The 18,289-nt window shown below is 40.9% G+C and overlaps 1 protein-coding gene across 7 annotated transcripts in view; it reads right to left on the bottom strand.

Moving 5' to 3' along the window:
• The window catches only part of AMBRA1 (autophagy and beclin 1 regulator 1), a 190,117-nt gene that overhangs the window by 93,607 nt on the left and 78,221 nt on the right, over positions 1 to 18,289 (bottom strand). For 4 of the 7 annotated variants that reach the window (XM_076001971.1, XM_076001972.1, XM_076001975.1 and 1 more), the window contains one exon: positions 15,893 to 16,072. The exons of the other annotated variants lie outside the window; for them this stretch is intronic. In XM_076001971.1, coding sequence (XP_075858086.1) covers positions 15,893 to 16,072 — 180 coding nt within the window. The remainder of the gene's footprint in view (positions 1 to 15,892; positions 16,073 to 18,289) is intronic. 7 annotated transcript variants of the gene reach the window in all.

The following is an 18,289-nucleotide window of genomic DNA, read 5'->3' as shown; positions in this document are numbered from 1 at the left end:
AAAACACATTTCTGGAATACCTCAACTAAAAGATTTATGAGCATTTACCAACAGTTTATGAAGGAGGAGGAGGATTTTTCTTGAGTTAATGTGGTTTCTGAACCCTGAAGCATCTGAAATTGAAGCCAAGTTTAGTTCCTGGGATCTGGAATGGATATACATAAACTTCTTTTTCTATATTGGAATGGATATACATAAACTTCTTTTTCTATATTGTGAAATGCAAAAAAATGTGGCTTTAAGGGTCTTAAAGGAAGAAAAATTCCCCCATCAATTTCATCTGGCAAATGATTATCTTCAAATGAAATCTGTTTAGGTCCTCTGTGTGAAAAAAATCAGTGATAAGTAAAAGAAAAAAAAACACACATAGAAGAAAAAGACAGTCCCTTGTTTTAGAGACTAAAAAATTTACAATGGTGAAGAATTTTAGAAAATGCAATCCAAAGCCAGATCATTTGAGTAAAAAGATAAAAGTCTAGGTATTTCTTTATGGACTATCAAAGCAATAGTAATAACCACCATTTATTAAGTATTCACAAAGTTCTAATACAAAGGTCATTAATGTTTAATAATAACCCCACTTAATCCTTTTAGCTATCCCATGAAGTATTATTAGTTCTGTTTTACAGATTAGAAAACTAAAGACCAGAGAGGCAAATACCCAAGGTCACTTAAGTAAGCAGCAGAGGCAGGTTTCAAGGAAGATCTGACGACTGTGAAGCCCTAGATCTTTCCACCACCCTTCACTGATTCCTATGAGAAAAGAGAAGAAAGGAACTTCACGTGGTTTAGTTTCCAATGCATCAAAGGAACAGCAAGCCAAAGGGCACTGGCTGGACAGAGCAGTTAATTAGCTGCTTAACCAACTCCACAAAATAAATGAACCTCTGACAGCTTGATTTGGGACATTTTTTGAATTCTCCCTTCTCCCTTTGGATTATCTTCAAATCAAAGAAATAATCTTCAAACTGGCTCTGGAACCAAAGTTAAGTCAACACTTAGGCTTATTAGGTAGACCACAAGGCAACTTCACTAGTCAAAAACAAAAGCCTATGATGGTTCTTATTTTTTGGTAGAATTGGCTGTTGAACAATTAAGAGATAAATCAATACCAGGGATATTGGAAGCTGATCCATTAAAAGTCAGTACTTGGTTTTTCTTTTCCCAAAAGAGAACGTGCATTATTGTTTTCCTTAACATAGCATATTCCTTTGACATGAAACTCTGTAGATGAAAGGAGGGGTGAGAAGAAAACGATAACACTAAATGGGGAAATCAAAAGAATGAGATCAGATTGCAGTTACTGGGGACCCCAAAATTATTACACATACATACAAAGGAGTAACTGAATATCAAACAAATAAGATAGCTCCCAAATTAAGCATAGTATTATTTTTTGCATATATGTAGATTCCAACTGTGAGCAGTTAAAATACTAATTCATTTAAAAGTACAGGCCAGGCGCAGTGGCTCACGCCTGTAAGACTAGCACTCTGAGAGGCCGAGGCAGGCGGATTGCTCGAGGTCAGGAGTTCATAATCAGCCTGAGCAAGAGCAAGACCCCGTCTCTACTATAAAAATAGAAAGAAATTAATTGGCCAACTAATATAATATATATAGAAAAAATTAGCCGTGCATGGTGGCACATGCCTGTAGTCCCAGCTACTCGGGAGGCTGAGGCAGCAGGATTGCTTGAGCCCAGGAGTTTGAGATTGCTGTGAGCTAGGTTGACACCACCACACTCACTCTAGCCTGGGTAACAAAGCAAGACTGTCTCAAAAAAAAAAAGTACAATTGAGGCTGGGTGTGGTGGCTCACACCTGTAATCCCAGCACTCTGGGAGGCTGAGGCAGGAGGATCGCTCAAGGTCAGGAGTTGGAAACCAGCATGAGCAAGAGAAAGACCCTGTATCTGCTAAAAATAGAAAGAAATTAATTGGCCAACTAAAAATATATAGAAAAAATTAGCTGGGAATGGTGGCACATGCCTGTAATCTCAGCTACTCAGGAGGCTGAGGCAGAAAGATTGCTTGAGCCCGGGAGTTTGAGGTTGCTCTGAGCTAGGCTGATGCCATGGCACTCTAGCCCAGGCAATAGAGTTAGACTGTCTCAAAATCTTTTTTAAGATTTAAGAGTACAATTGAATTTATGATAGCTTTTCATTGTTCCATATTTTACTTACCAATGGGCACTAAAAGTATAACTAAATATCATGAGATGAGCTGGACCTGTCTCTTAAGAAAAAAGTAAAAATAAAAACTAATAATCTAGAAAGAAGCCTTATGGGGCAAATCCAATTACTTTATTCTACAGATATGAGAGAGAGGTGGCCTTCCCAGAATCACACAGCAGAGCTGACAATTTGTTCCTGCAAATATTCACCTCTTTCTGGACCACAAGGAGTTCAAAACCAGCCTGAGCAAGAGCGAGACCCCGTCTCTACTATTAATAGAAAGAAATTAATTGGCCAACTAATATATATAGAAAAAATTAGCCGGGCATGGTGGCGCATGCCTGTAGTCCCAGCTACTTGGGAGGCTGAGGCAGGATTCCTTGAGCCCAGGAGTTTGAGGTTGCTGTGAGCTAGGCTGATGCCACGGCACTCACTGTAGCCTGGGCAACAAAAGGGAGACTTTGTCTCAAAAAAAAAAAAAAAAAAAAAAAAAAAAGAATGATATCAGCAGGTTCAGATATAAGCAAAGTCTCACACTGAAGGTTACATCAGGCACCAAAAAAGAGGCAATATATTGAGTGGAGGTGTATGTGTTGGTTTTCAGCTTATTTAACATCTCAGCTAAGAATGGCTATGCATGGCTGGGCACGGTGGCTTATGCCTTTACAGGCATCCTAGCACTCTGGGAGGCCCAGGCAGGCAGATTGCTCGAGCTCAGGAGTTGGAAACCAGTCTCAGCAAGAGCAAGACCCCGTCTCTACTATAAATAGAAAGAGATTAATTGGCCAACTAAAATATATATAGAAAAAATTAGCCGGGCATGGTGGCACATGCCTGTAGTCCCAGCTACTCGGGAGGCTGAGGCAGTAGGATTGCTTGGGCCCAGGAGTTTGAGATTGCTGTGAGCTAGGCTGATGCCACAGCACTCACTCTAGCCTGGGCAACAAAGTGAGACTCTGTCTCAAAAAAAAAAAAAAAAAAAAAAAAGAATGGCGAAGCAGGAGCTAAATGGCATCTCAAAGTGTAGGGAAGATTACAAATTAAAAGCATTGAGAACTCTAGCAAAGAAGGAAAAAGTACAGAATAGGATCCAGAATGATTAGGATAACATGAAACATGGTAAACACACAATATGAGATGTTTCCTGTAGCAGAAAAAACCTCAAAGCCCTATAGGAGAATATAGCCTATAATAAAAACAGCTCAAACATTTACTGACCAGGAAAACCCTTGAAAACGGGAACAAATTAAGTGGCAGAGGCCAGCATACACAACAAAATTGCATTGGTGTACAGTGGTGGGCACAGTTGCCTTCCAGAATATAGAACAAAAGGACAAGATAGACAAGAAGAGGGGGAAAAAACACTTGGCTTTAGTATTGTCACACAAAAATCGCACCCCAAAGGCACAGCTACAAATAAACTAAAGGTAGACAGAGTAATAATGACTCTCTAGATTCCACAGTCTGGAAAGAAACGAGGATTCAGCAATAAGGAGTTGAGATGGGGAAACAAATTCCAATGCATATGACGTGGAGGGAGAACTGAGCAAGGGGAGAAGGATAATGTTAAGAGTTTCAAGAAAACAGCAAAGAAATTAAAAGTATTTAAATATTTAGAAAACTACATAGAATCTGCTACTCATTTCAGTACTGATACAAGGTCAAGAAAAAGCAAGGTTTCATGAGATGGAAGGAGGCAGAATCAGTCAGGTAGAGACAGAATACAAGCAAATTGGAAGATGTTTGCCAGATGAACAGTGGGAGAAAGGCAGACCAAGAGAGGCAGTTTACCTAAGAAATACTGAAGGGTGCTAAATACTGGGGTCTAACATAACATAGACAAAGCCCTTTCCACGGGTGGAGCCTTAAAACCAAGTGTGAAGAACAGAGTACACAAATATGCCAGTATTGCTCCTCCAATATGGGAGGAATACTTTTCAGGGAAGTACCAGAGAAATCCTCATCATTTTCAACAGCCAGAAGCTGCCTTTAAGCCAGCAGGATAGAAGCTAGCTGGGTTATTATTAATGGCTTTCCCAGTTGCTGAACTCTGCATCTCTGATTAACTCTCCGAGGGGTATTTGGGAAGGAGGGGGGAAAATATTTTCTTATGAGAGATTTTACCAGAAAAAAACACCCTTCAAACAATCAAGCATCCCAGACAAGTGCTGAATATAAGAAGACACATTTCTAGAACAAGACAGAAACACAGCAGCAACTCTTTTGCTAAATGTCCAGGATTAATTGTCTCCAAAAGAGGCTGTAATTTAAAGGAATAAAAAATGCACCTACAGACTACGGTCTGAGTCCTGACCAGACAGTCAGGTTGTCATTGCTCCTCAATGACAAACAGCTCTGACTTGGGCCTTTATAAATGAAACTCTTGCAGCAGAAAGCTCAAAAGGCCATTGTCCTTTTGACAGCACATATTTGACTTTGCTGAAAACTAGACTATTAAAAAAAATATTTGTTTCCCTATGCTCCTCTGTTTCTACTCCATCTCTAGACAATAGAGGCCTAGTTGGTATTCCTGTCTCTGAATGACACAAGTGATCTTGGCCAAGTCCTTTCCTTACTCAGTGCTGGTAGGAAGAACCTGGGGCCCCAATCTATACTTTCAAGGACTGGCACACATGCAAAGGTTTAGTTTTCTGAGTCCCAGCTGCTATGATTCATAGAGAAAAGCTAATAGCACGGGTCTCCTGGAACTGCAGAGCCTTCATTCTTTTCCAAGGAATAGTAATATAAGAGATAATTTACCATTTACAAATTCCTCTCCTCTCTTATTCTACCTTTTAATTTCATCTGCCTACATTATGCAAATCCATATTCCCATAGAGCATTTTATGTTAAAAAATAAGCATATAAATCTAAGGGTTATGTCTTCCCTCCTCCCCCCGCCCCAGTTGTTTAATTCTTTCTTTCTGTATTTTCCCATTCTAAGCCCAGACACAATATGGACATATTTCATAAACTTAGTTCAAAATTGGCTCCAGTCGGAGCAAAAAAGGACTTAGGTAGCATTTTACTTAGAGAAACAGGAAGATGGCTCTGCTCTCAGGCAGCTCATTCCCCCAGAAACATTCACAAACAGGTCCCATCTTAGAAAATACCAAGGCCCCTTAAGCCCAGTATTTCCAATTCAGCCTTCAAATATCCTTATCTATACTATACCCACTGCTTTCTAACTGGTTCCCCTGCATCAGTACACTTGCCACTTTAGGTCACCTTAACCAATACTGTCAGAGTTAGCTGCCTAAAATACATATTGAATAATGGCTGGCCCCAGATAAAGTCTACACTTCTCAGCCAGGTATTCCAGGCCCTCCACAGTTCAGAGCTTTCTGATCTGTCTCTCCTATCACAAATACTCCATAGTTCTAGTCGTGGATCCATTCAGGGTCCCTGAATAAACCCTGTATATCTCCTGTTTTGCTTAAGCTGTTCCCTTTATCTAGACTCTCCCTCCCTACACCCAACCTTCACATCAATTCCTAAACCAGAGTTCTATGCAGTCCTCAACATTTAGCTCAAATCCAGGAAGTCTTCTCACATCTCCCCAAATACTCTCTTCCTTCATACAACACTGACCTAGTACTTCAGTGGTAACTGATTACAGCCTATCTTTTTACATAGGTAAAAATCTGATAATTTTATTCCATAGTTTAAAACACTTCAATGACTCCCTCTCACCTCTGAGAAGAAGGTCACCTCCTTTGCAAGGCACACAAGACTCTCAGCACTGTAACTCTAGAGGCTCATCTCCTGCCACATATCTTGGACTTTATAGTCTAGCTACACCTATCAATTCCGGCTGGGCATGGTGGCTCATGCCTGTAATCCCAGCACCCTGGTAAACTGGGGTGGGAGGATCACTTGAGGTTAGGAGCTCAAGACCATCCTGAGGAACCCATTTCTACAAAAAATAGAAAAATTAGCTAGGTCCGGTGGCATGCACCTATAAGTCCAGCTACTTGGGAGGCTGAGGCAGGAAGATCACTTTAGCCCAGAAGTGTGGGGATGCAGTGAGCTATGATCACACCACTGCACTCTATCTCAGGCAACAGAGCAGGACTCTGCTTTCATTTAAAAAAAAAGCAATTGCCAAGAATATTCCATGCTGTTTCATGTTTCCATAATCATGCATTTACAGCCAATCTTCCTAGAACATTATTTCCTTCAATGTTACTTTGGATAATGTTGATGAGGAAAAAAACCCAATTTCGCTGGGGCCACTGTCTGTGTAGAGGTTGCACGTTCTCCCCATGTCTGCATGGGTTTTTTCAAGGTACTCTGTTTTTTTCCCACATCTCAAAATGTGCATGTGAGGTGAGCTGGTGTGTCTAGATTGTCTCAGTCTGAGTGAGTGTCGGTGGGAGTGTGATTGTGGTATGCCCTGTGATGGAATGGCATCCTAGCCAGGGATAGAGTCCAGCCACTCGTGGCGCTGAACTGGAATTAAGTAGGTTGGAAAATAAATGAATAAATATAAATTAGTGTAAAATAGAAATTTATAAAGCATGCAATAATCATACAGATGAACAATAACAGCAGTACAAAAGCACTCAGTGAGCCCACCATATTTTGAACTGCCTGGTGGGAGGTACTTCTAATAATTTTCACTTTATAAACATTTATTGCTTGATTTAATCCACCAACACTATGACCACTGTCGCTCATTAATTCACAAAAAATTGGGTAAATAATTATCTTATTTTTATTAATCTTTCTTAAATGTACGTGTAGCTCACATTTATTTTAAAGTTTAACATGACAAGTGTTTTGGGCCAGGGACAGTGGCTCATGCCTATGATCCCAGCACTTTGGGAGGCCAAGACAGGAGGATCACTTGAACCCAGGAGTTTGAGACCAACCTGGGCAACACAGGAGACTCTAGTTTCTACAAAAAATTAGGAAAATTAGCCAGCCTTGGTAGTGCATGACTGTAGCTCCAGCTATTTGGGAGGCTTAGGCAGAAGGATCACTTTAGCCCAGGAGTTCAAGGATTCAGTGAGAGCTATGACTGTGCCACTACACCACTCCAGCCTTGGTGACAAAGCAAGACCCTGTCAAGAAAGAAAAAAAAAAAAAAAAAAGAAGAAAGAGGAAAGGAGGGGGGGAGGGGAGGGGAGGGGAGGGGAGGGGAGGGGAGGGGAAAGGAGGGGAGGAGAGGGGAGGGGAGGAGAGGAGACGGGAGGAGAGGAGAGGGGAGGAGAGGGGAGGAGAGGAGAGGAGAGGAGAGGAATATTTGGGGTCTTTATTTAGAAGTTTGGTGATATTTTTGTGACCAGAAATACACCATAAAAACTTAACTCTTCAACTAGCCAATGGTAAAATTGGTTTCGTTACAGTTGTTTTACTTAAAGTCCTTGTTTCCATGGAAGACTTACTGTACTTGCTTTCCTCCTAAATATATCTACAGAACGACCCTATTTTAAGACTCACAGCTTTCTCTTTTATAAGTCCAACTTATAAAAACAATCAACCACTAAAAAAACCAAATAAGTGAGATTATTTAAGATTCTCTGGTAAATAGGAAGGGAACAGTTTTTATCTCATCCCACTTCATGAACTAATTCTGTATAATACTACCATTCCAATATATGTACATGGGAGGCTGATTCTTCACTGCCTTAGCAGGTTCCATACTGTAAAGAGAATTATAACTATACAGTTGTGTTTCCTTAGAGTTTCTCTTGTTCTTCCAATATAGAAGAGTCTGCAGTTTGTAAGACAAAGGAAAAGACAAAGGAAGCTCCATTTCAAAATGAAATAGACAATATCAATATCCCCCTTCAAAGATTTCAGATGCCAAGTTACCCTTCCCTTTCTTGGCTACAACGTATATATTTGTTATTAGAGACTAGATATTGACTCATACAGAAGTCTTGGAAATTCTGGGCTCAAAGGAGAGAGCAAGAGTAAATACTACTAAGGACATCTGGCTTCATTCACTCTGCTGGAATTTCCAGACAGGAAAACTTGAAGTATATAAGTCTCACAAAGCCATCAGGATTATCACCTGATGAGAGTAGTATTATCTGGTTTCTAACATGTTTTTTATGCCACAGCTCAACCATATTTCAGTTATACTAATGGGGCAGATGAAGAATATTAAATTGTGAACTAAAGGCAAGCAAGTTCCTCTGTGCCACACCCAGTCAAACAGCAGAGCTGAGCTACAGCCTTCAGAACTCTCCTCGGCTACATGATACACCAAGAAGACCTTTTAATAACTTCCTTGCCAGAAGGTGTCTAGCAAGGGGACCATAAAAGGAAAAGCTCTTGCTACATGCGTCTCCTCTGTACATGAGTATGTGGTACTGCTAGAACATATCATGCCAAACTAAGGAACCAGAATAGATCTCTGGCACCCAGAAATGATTATCATGCTCACAACTAAACATTTTTGCATACAGGCATACCTCACAGATACTGCAGGTTCGGTTCCAGACCACCGCAATAAAGTGAATGTTGCAATAAAGCAAGTCAAAATTTTTTGGTCTCCCAGTACATATAAAAGTTATGTTTACACTATACTGTAATCTATTAGGTGTACAATAGCATTATGTCTAAAAGAACAATGTACATACCTTAATTTAAAAATACTTTATTGCTAAAAAATGCTAACGATCATCTGAGCCTTCAGTGAGTTGTAATCTTTTTGCTTGTGGAGGGTCTTGCCTCGATGTTAATGGTTCCTGACTGATCAGGGTGGTGGCTGCTGAAGGTTGGGGTGGCTGTGGCAATTTCTGAAAATAAGACAACAATGAAGTTTGCTGCACCAATTGACTCTTCCTTTCATGAAAGATTTCTCTATAGCATGCGATGCTGTTTGATAGAATTTTACCTACAGTAGAACTTCTTTCAAAATTGGAGTCAATTCTCTCAAACCCTGCAGTTGCTTTATCAATTAAGTTTATGTAATATTCTAAATCTTTTGTTGTCATCTCAACAATGTTCACACCATCTTCACCAGGAGTAGATTCCACCTTAAGAAACCACTTCCTTTGCTCATCTATAAGAAGTAACTCCTCATCCAGTCAAGTTTTATCATGAGATTGCAGCAATTCAGTCACATCTTCAGGCTCCACTTCTAATTTTAGTTCTTTTGTTATTTCTACCACACCTGCAGTTATTTTCTCCACTAAAGTCTTGAACCCCTCCAAGTCATCCATGAGGGTTGCAATCAACTTCTTCGAAATTCCTATTAATGTTGATATTTTGACATCCTCCTATGAATCATGAATGTTCTTAATGGCATCGAGAATGGTGAATCCTTTCCAGAAGTTTTTCAATTTACTTTGCCCAGTTAGAGGAATCACTACCTATGGTAGCTTTAGCCTCACAAAATATATTCCTTTTTAAAATAATTTAATTAGTTAACTAATTATTTAATTTTTTGAGACAGAGCCTCGCTCTGTCACCCCAGATAGAGTACAGAGGCATCATTGTAGCTCACTGCAACCCCAGACTCCTGGGCTCAAGCGATCCTCCTGCCTCAGCCTCCCAAGTAGCTGGGACTACAAGGTGCACACCAGGATGGCTGGGTAATTTTTTTTTTATCAGTAGAGATAGGGTTTTGCTCTTTTTCAGGCTGGTCTCAAACTCCTGAGCTCAAGCAATCCTCCTGCCTCAGCCTCCCAGAGTGCTAGGATTATAAGTGTGAGCCACCGCACCAGGCCCGAAATGTATTTCTTAAATAAGACTTGAAAGTTGAAATTACTCTTTGATCCACAAGCTGCAGAATGGATGCTGTTAGAAAGCATTAGAACAACATTAATCTTCTACATTGCCATCAGAGTTCATAAGTAACTAAGTATATTGTCAATGAGCAATAATATTTTGAAAGAAATCTTTTTTCTGAGCAGTAGGTCTCAAAAGAGAGCTTAAAATATTCAGTAAAGCATGTTGTACACAGATGTGCTGCCATCCAGGCTTTATTGTTCCATTTACAGAGCATGGGGAAAGTAGATCTAGAAGAATTATTAAAGATTAGAGGATTTTTGAAATGGTAAATGAGCACTGGCTTCAACTTAAAGTCACCAGCTGTATTAGTCCCTAACAAGAGAGTCCACCTGTCCTCTGAAGCTCTGAAGCCAGGCATTAACTTTTCCTCTCTAGTTATTGAAGTCCTAGATGGCATCTTCTTCCAAAAGAAGGCTGTTTCATCTACATTGAAAATCTGTTGTTTAGTGTAGCCACCTTCATCAATTATGCTATATTTTTAGCTAGATCTTCTGGATAACTTGCTGCAGCTTCTGCATCAGCACTTGCTGCTTCACCTTGTACTTTTATGTTATGGAGACAGCTTCTTTCCTTAACTCTCAAACCAACCTCTGCTAGCTTTACAATTTTCTTCTGCAGCATCCTCATCTCTCTCAGCCATCCTGGAATTAAAGAGAGTTTGGGCCTTGCTCTGGTTAAGCTTTGGCTAAGTGAACGTTGTGGCTGGTTGGGTGTATGCAGACCATTAAAAACTTTTTCTACATCAGGAATAAGGCTGTTTTGCTTTCTTATCATTGATAAGTTTCCTGTAGTAGCATTTTTAATTTCCTTGAGGAACTTTTCCTTTGCATTCACAACTTGGCTAACTGGTGCAAGAGGCTTAGCTTTCAATTTCAGCCTATCTCAGCTTTCAACATGCCTTCCTCACTAAGCTTAATCATTTCTAGATTTGATTTAAAGTGAGAGATGTGCAACTTTTCCTTATATTTGAACATTTAGAGGTTACTATAGGGTTATTAATTGTCCTAGTTTCAATTTTTCTGTGTCTAAGGCAATAGAGAGGCCTGAAGAGAGGGAGAGAGACATGGGAATTGCTGGTCAGTGGAGCAGTCACAACACATACTACATCTATCAGTTAAGTTCATCATCTTATATGGGCATGGTTTGTGGCACCCAAAACAATTACCATGATAACATCAAAGATCACTGATCATAGATCAGTATAACAGATATAATAATGAAAAAGTTTTAATTATCATGACAATTACCAAAATGTGACACAGAGACATGAAATAAGCGCATGGTGTTGGAAAAATAGTGCCAACCGCTCAATACAGAGTTGCCACAAACCTTCAATTTGCAAAAAATGCAATATCTGTGAAGTGCAATTAAAGCAAAGCACAATAAAATGATGTGTGCCTAAATTTGGCCACAACATAGATTTCCAGGTAAAGGGGACCCAAAGACAACCAGATAAATTAGAAGCGTGAAGAAAATAAATATAATAGATCTAAAGAGATTTCATCGTAAGACTGAAAGATTAGAATTCTCACTAAGATGATTTTCCCAAGTAGGAATGCAAAGTATGGCCCAGTGTCAGAATTATGAAGGACTTGTTCTCTTTTCTGCTAGCAACAGTTTTTAAGAAGCTAAATATAGGCCAGGCACAGTGGCTCACACCTGTAATGCTAGCACTTTGGGGAGGCTGAGGCAGGAGGATCACTTGAGACCAGGAGTTCAAGACCAGCCTGACCAAAATAGTAAGAACCCTATCTCTACAAAAAATAGAAATATTGGCCAGGCATGGTGGTGTACACCTATGGTCCCAGCTATTTAGGAGTCTGAGGCAGGAAGATCCCTTGAGCCCAGGAGTTTGAGGCTGCCGTGAGCTATGATGACAATACCGCACTCTAGCCTGAGCAACAGAGCAAGACCCTATCTTCAAAAAATGAAAAAGAAAAGAAAAAAAGAAGAAGCTGAATATAATTACTCAGTGGCCAGCATGCATGAAAAGATATTTGTGGCTGATCTAATCTGAAGCTTCAAGGCAAAGCAGCTGCAGAAAGGGGCAGGAATATGAGCTGGGGATGATTCTGGGATTATAGTTACATTTAGAATAACCAATATTATGAGGAAGGGGCAAAGATACCCGGAAAAATAGTCATAAAGACATACATACCACTTCTTTTGCAGGTCTTAGCTACTACTGGGACATAACACTTAACCTGGGCTTTATAAAAGTCCCCCTCCCTCTTTCCAAAGTGATACTGAACATGAAAATGTGAGTTTTCCTTATGCTTATTTGCCATCGACATTCTAGTAGGTGGTCTGGGCTTGAAAGCAAGCAGCCACACAGGCAATGTCATTGGCAGCCACACCTTTACCCTGCTTATGAAAATCTTTATACAAAGACAGCTGCTGAAGCCTTCAGGAGAGACTTGCTAACAGCAGGTTTCTGGATGTCCTGTGTGTGCATTTTGATAAACACAAGGATCCTGTAGTCTCAAACCTCCTCGCTACAGACAGAGATGAATGGCAGGAGATGCCTGCCTGGGAAGGTGGTCATTAATCTAGACCACAAAAGAACAGAAAATTTAACCTGATGTCAATCAATCATCTTCCCTAGAGATCGATCTCGATGATCTTCCACAGCAAGCTTGTGGGAGGGCTCAAAAATGGTTGTGCATCATTTTTAAAGGTTTTTAAATCTGCAGGACAATAATAGTCAGACACTAAATATGCTTGTTCCTGTTCTCTTAGACATATCTAATATGGTCAAGTGGAAGGGAACCAAAAAGACAGAATCTGAGTAATTGCTCCCTGGTTTTTCATAGACTCTATACATCAGGATGTATAATAAATAGGAGAGGAAGGAGGTCGAAGTGAGGTAGCAAAGGCAGGAGCAGGATGTGCTGTGAAGGTGAGGAAACCTAATAAAAGAACAATCACTCTTAATATTATCCTGTTAGGAGGATTTCAGGCCATATCTACCTTACCTTTCTCTATCTGAAAAAAATATAAATTATGACTACACAAGCCTCTAACTTTCATTCTACTTATCAAAGGTAAGGGACTCTGGGAGGCCGAGGCGGGTGGATCGAAGGTCAGGAGTTCGAAACCAGCCTGAGCAAGAGCCAGACCACGTTTCTACTATAAATAGAAAGAAATTAATTAGCCAACTAAAAATATATAGAAAAAATTAGTCGGGCATGGTGACGCATGCCCATAGTCCCAGCTACTCAGGAGGCTGATGCAGAAGGACTGCTTGAGCCCAGGAGTTTGAGGTTGCTGTGAGCTACGCTGACACCACGGCACTCTAGCCTAAGCAACAGTGCGAGACTCTGTCTAAAAAAAATAGCTAAGGGAAAGGATTGGAGGAGAGAAATCAAAATAGGCTAGTATGTTCCTTATTCCTAACTCTCTTGCTCCTCAGAGCCCCTGGAGATTAAGAGCAGCACTCAGGGTACAGTGTGGGGAAGAAGGCAGGGAAAGAGAGAAAGAATGGACAGAAGTAAATCAGCATCAACCAGCCAGCAACATCCTTCACTAGAAGACCTGGACTACTAACACTGAAGTAACTAATCCACACCTGCTATTAAAAACAAGATTCTGGGGCCGGGCGCGGTGGCTCACGCCTGTAATCCTAGCTCTCTGGGAGGCCGAGGCGGGTGGATTGCTCGAGGTCAGGAGTTCGAAACCAGCCTGAGCAAGAGCGAGACCCCGTCTCTACTATAAATAGAAAGAAACTAATTGGCCAACTAATATATATAGAAAAAATTAGCCGGGCATGGTGGCTCATGCCTGTAGTCCCAGCTACTTGGGAGGCTGAGACAGAAGGATCGCTTGAGCCCAGGAGTTTGAGGTTGCTGTGAGCTAGGCTGACGCCATGGCACTCACTCTAGCCTAGGCAACAAAGCGAAACTCTGTCTCAAAAAAAAAAAACAACAAAAAAAAAACAACAACAAAAACAAGATTCTGGCCTACATCAGCCCAAAAAGAAAGGCAAACACCCAGAGCAGGGACTCTCAGAAGGACATTAAAAAAATTAGCCCATTGTTACTAACCAGGGAGGATTAGACCCCTAGGAAAAAACAATGTTCCGCTCATGAAAGAAGGAAATGTAAATTCAGGTCGTGCTAAAGCCAGGGGGTTGGGGGAAAGCACAGGTGGGCTGGGGGAGCACAAGGAGGAGGCAGTCTGACACAGGAAAATTGAGGGGGAAGGAAGGGGAGAGGAGGAGGTGGTAGCAGAAGAAAGGGAAGGTAAGATTGAGAACAGAACATTTTAAACTAACCCAGAACTCCCTTGTGAAGGACAAGTCACGAGGCAAGATACAGCTCAAAGGCATGAGCCCCAATTTCACTACTGCAAAGAGGCAACACAGACTTCAAGTGTGCATGGAAAGAGGGCTAGGCAATCCACAGCACTGACTTCCAGGGCTCGATGGCCTTACTGAGTGAAAGCTGCCCAGAATTTTCAGCAGCACTAAGTGCCAGCAGCCTCAGCATGTATGTTTAAACTGCTTCCCTGAATAGATCCTGGTCCTGGAAAAGTCATAATATCTACAGGAGAACATATTTCACCACAAGTGTCTGTCTGGCTAAGTGAATGGAGACACTCTGTTCCCTGCACTGCTGTTATATGCATCACCTCACCCTAACGTAGACAGAAGGGAGAGGACACATGCTGAGAGTCAGAAAGTAGCTCTGCTCTTCTCCCATAGTAGACAAGCAGGGACTGCGACCCCTGCTCCATTTGCCACATGACAGCTGCTTCAGGCCATCCCTGCATTTCTTTCCCATTTACATCTTTCTCAGACAAATAAACCTCCCACTTGGTTTTCCCTTTGCTTCCAAGAACACAAATGCTAGTACGTTTAATGATAGCATCAGGAAGGCAAATCGGTACAAAGATTGTTCCCACTTTCTTTGTCCTCTGTCAAAGCAGCTTCTCAAACATAAAGCTCTGTTGCAAGATGGCTAATAGGGAACTATCCAGTCAGTTAAGGAAGAGAAAGAAGGTTGAGGGGGAGACAAGAACTCCTAAGACCCCAGACCTGGCCAGGCTATGTCAGGATAGAAGAGGGGCAGGGGGAGAAATGATTGACAGGCTGTCCTATTTCAATAATGCAGGCAAAAAAAGGAGGAAAAAAAATACTTCCTTCTCTCTCTCGTGGTTTGCATGTTTGAGAATACCAAAATATAGGAATCAAAACAAGACCCAAATGCCCAATTTCATACGAGCCAGGAAAGCTCAGTTTCAAGATAGAAAGAAACACAATGACTGGGTAGAATGGTCAGGAGCAGCAGTCAAGAGAAAGTGATACCCAGCAGGAAAGCTGGCTGGCAGGCATCCTGGAGCCTGGGACCCACCTGCTCCTTTAGCTCACCACCCCCACCACCAAACACTCAAAAAGACCAAAAGAAGCAAGGAATCACTTCTCAACCCACCACATTAATTTGACAGGCAACATTCACGGGATCCTGGATAGGACACAGGAGGGAAGAGACTTAGAAAATTTGGGCAAGGAAGTAGGACCTCAAAGAATCAGTTTTGATCACAGCACTAAGAAAATCCTTTTAAGGAAATCTGAGTATTTTAAAATAAAGAATACATCTCCACATTTACTCTGCTTAAGAGAAAGAACACCAACCCTCTTGCCTCCCCATGTTGTGAAGACAATCCATGAGAAGCATTTCCATAATCACTGTACACACAGAAGGGAAATATAAATGCTGCCTGAAGAACAGCAGCCATCCTCTCTGATTCTGGCCTGGGGCCAATGGGCTGTCTCTGCCCACAGCCTGCAGTGAATCAGCAATGCAACTACCAAAGGTAGAGTGCTCTGGGCATTTCAACCCTCAGCCTCTCACTGTCATCCTGTTACTCATAAATAATAACTTAGGGGTTGGAAGAAAGAGTGGCCACCATTGCTGCTCCGACAGTAGCCAACTAGAGGAGAGGGAAGAAAGCAAGCTGAGTATGTACTTACTCAAAGTCCTCAAATTCCAAGTCGGTTCCCTCTACTGATGGACCCTGGTTGTCTGAGGAAGAAGAGGAGGTGGAAGAACGGAGACGGTTCTGTTGGTAGCGCATAGAGCGCTGGCGAATACTGTCTCTCCGTGAGAGATACTGGATCATCCTCTGGGCGTAGTATGCAGCAGGAGATAATCTGAGAGAGACAGAGATGGACAAACACAAACTAGCACTAATGTGGGGAATACTATGAAAGACAGTAAATTCAGCTCTCCTATGGCATCTCCCTGCTAAGGAGAACTCTGGAGACATAAATAACAAAAGGCATTTAACTCACCAGGAGGTTTGTACTGTAGAATATACTTATCAGACCATCACCAATGTTTCTGTTTGTGATAAGGCAAATAGGCAGTTTAATCAGTCATATTCTAACCAAGAGCTCCCCCTTCCCAAGAGGATAATACTGGACCTGTCTTCCTAGCTTCTTCTTAAGGAACCCTTTTTAGCCTCCTCAGAGTGTCCTTTAAATAAAATCTCAGTTTTTCCTTGATCATCATCCACATACAAAATGTAAGAAATGAAAGGGACCTTAGTAATCATCTACACTTTCATTTTATAGATGAGAAAACAGGCCAGGAGATGGTAACCATTAGATGAGTAAAGAAGGCACCACAGGTATCTTCACCCGTACTTCTTTTTTCTCCAACAAGTATACATAGCTCCAGATTATTCTACCTCCTTAAAATGATCTCTTGGAACCTCTTATCTCTCCCTTATGGATTAATGATAGGTATTTGCAACATGGATAAAATATTCAGAACAGAGACTGAGAGTAAAATATCCTTGGGAGAACAGAAAATCTAACAGAGAAAAAGATTTTCTGTATCTTACAATCAGCATCAGCAGCTACATAGTCACTGAACAATACAGAAGTTAACCATTGTTCAATTTTCTTCTCCCTTACTATGGCCAATCCACTAAATAATTAGCCTAGATCTATACCCTTCAAATTATGGCTTAAGTATCCTGATATTCAATGAAAACTTTTAGGGTCCCATACAATTCCCCATGTTCCCTTCTTTCTCAAGTTTTTCCTCCATTTCTCACAACACTGTTATATAATTTGAGGCTATGAACTGAAAACATGAGACAGGATCAATAAAAGAAGAATGTTTTATATGATAATATTGAATGGATTGCTAAGAAATTTCAAAGACTTAAAACCCGCCTGAGGCACACATTTTGATTCAATAATTCCACTAGCAACTTAATCCTACAGAAACAAAATACAAGGATATAAAGATATACAAGTTCATATGCTACATTGTCAACATTAGTGAAAAACAGAAACAACTCAAATGCCCAGAAAGGAATTAAATAAACTACAGCCATACAAAGAAACACTAAGTAGCAATCAAAGAGAATAAATTACCCCAATATGCTCAGAGGGAAAGCCCTTAAAAATAAAATATATATATATTTTTTGAGACAGCGTCTTACTCTGTTGCCTGGGCTAGAGTGCCGTGGCATCAGCCTCACTCCCAGCAACCTCAAACTCCTAGACTCAAACAATCCTACAGGCATGCGCCACCATGCCCGGCTAATTTTTGATATATATACTTTTAGCTGTCTAGCTAATTTCTTTCTATTGTTTTAGTAGAGACAGGGTCTCGCTCTTGCTCAGGCTGGTCTTGAATTCCTGAGCTCAAACAATCCGCCCACCTCGGCCTCCCAGAGTGCCAGGATTACAGGCTGTGAGCCACCATGCCCAGCCAAAAATAAAATTTTAATTGGGAAAATTTTGAAGAATGGCCTATATATGGAAAAATGTTTCTATGATTAAGAGAAAAACTAAAAGGATACACAGCAATCCTAATGAGGGTTCCTGGGGACTCTTATATACTTCCCTAACATTTGAATATAAAAAGAAAAAGCATGTATCTTCTGAGGTTTTTTTTTTAATGGAAATCTGAAAACATTGAGAATGGAAACAGAAATAGTTATATGCAAAGAGTATAAAAAGTTATTTGCAAATATTTTACACAGAGGTCCTTGGACCCAGGCCAAAGGAGATCCTGCAGTCAACTGCTAGGGGAGCTGAGGCTGCCTCTGAAATGCCTGCCATCAGAGGTGGTGTCCTACCAACCAACCAACAAATGGAATTCCCAAGCAGGCCAGCTAACAATCTTTGGAATTCAAATGTCTGTGTTACAAAATAGAAATAATATACTGCACTGAACACTGCAGAATCCAAATTACCTTTGCATGTAGCCAGTGGGCATGGTATGCATAGATGCCTTGAGCAAGATAATCAGAGTACAGAACTATTTCCTAAAGCCTCATTGGTGGGACTTTCATTATCCCTTTGGACCTCTGTTCCAAAGCATTTTGCAAGGATGAATCACAGAATCCT

Source organism: Microcebus murinus, chromosome 4 (genome assembly GCF_040939455.1).
Source record: "Microcebus murinus isolate Inina chromosome 4, M.murinus_Inina_mat1.0, whole genome shotgun sequence".
Taxonomy (NCBI): Eukaryota; Metazoa; Chordata; class Mammalia; order Primates; family Cheirogaleidae; genus Microcebus; species Microcebus murinus.
The sequence above is the reverse complement of the archived record's forward strand: the minus strand, read 5'-3'. Positions and strand labels throughout refer to the sequence as shown.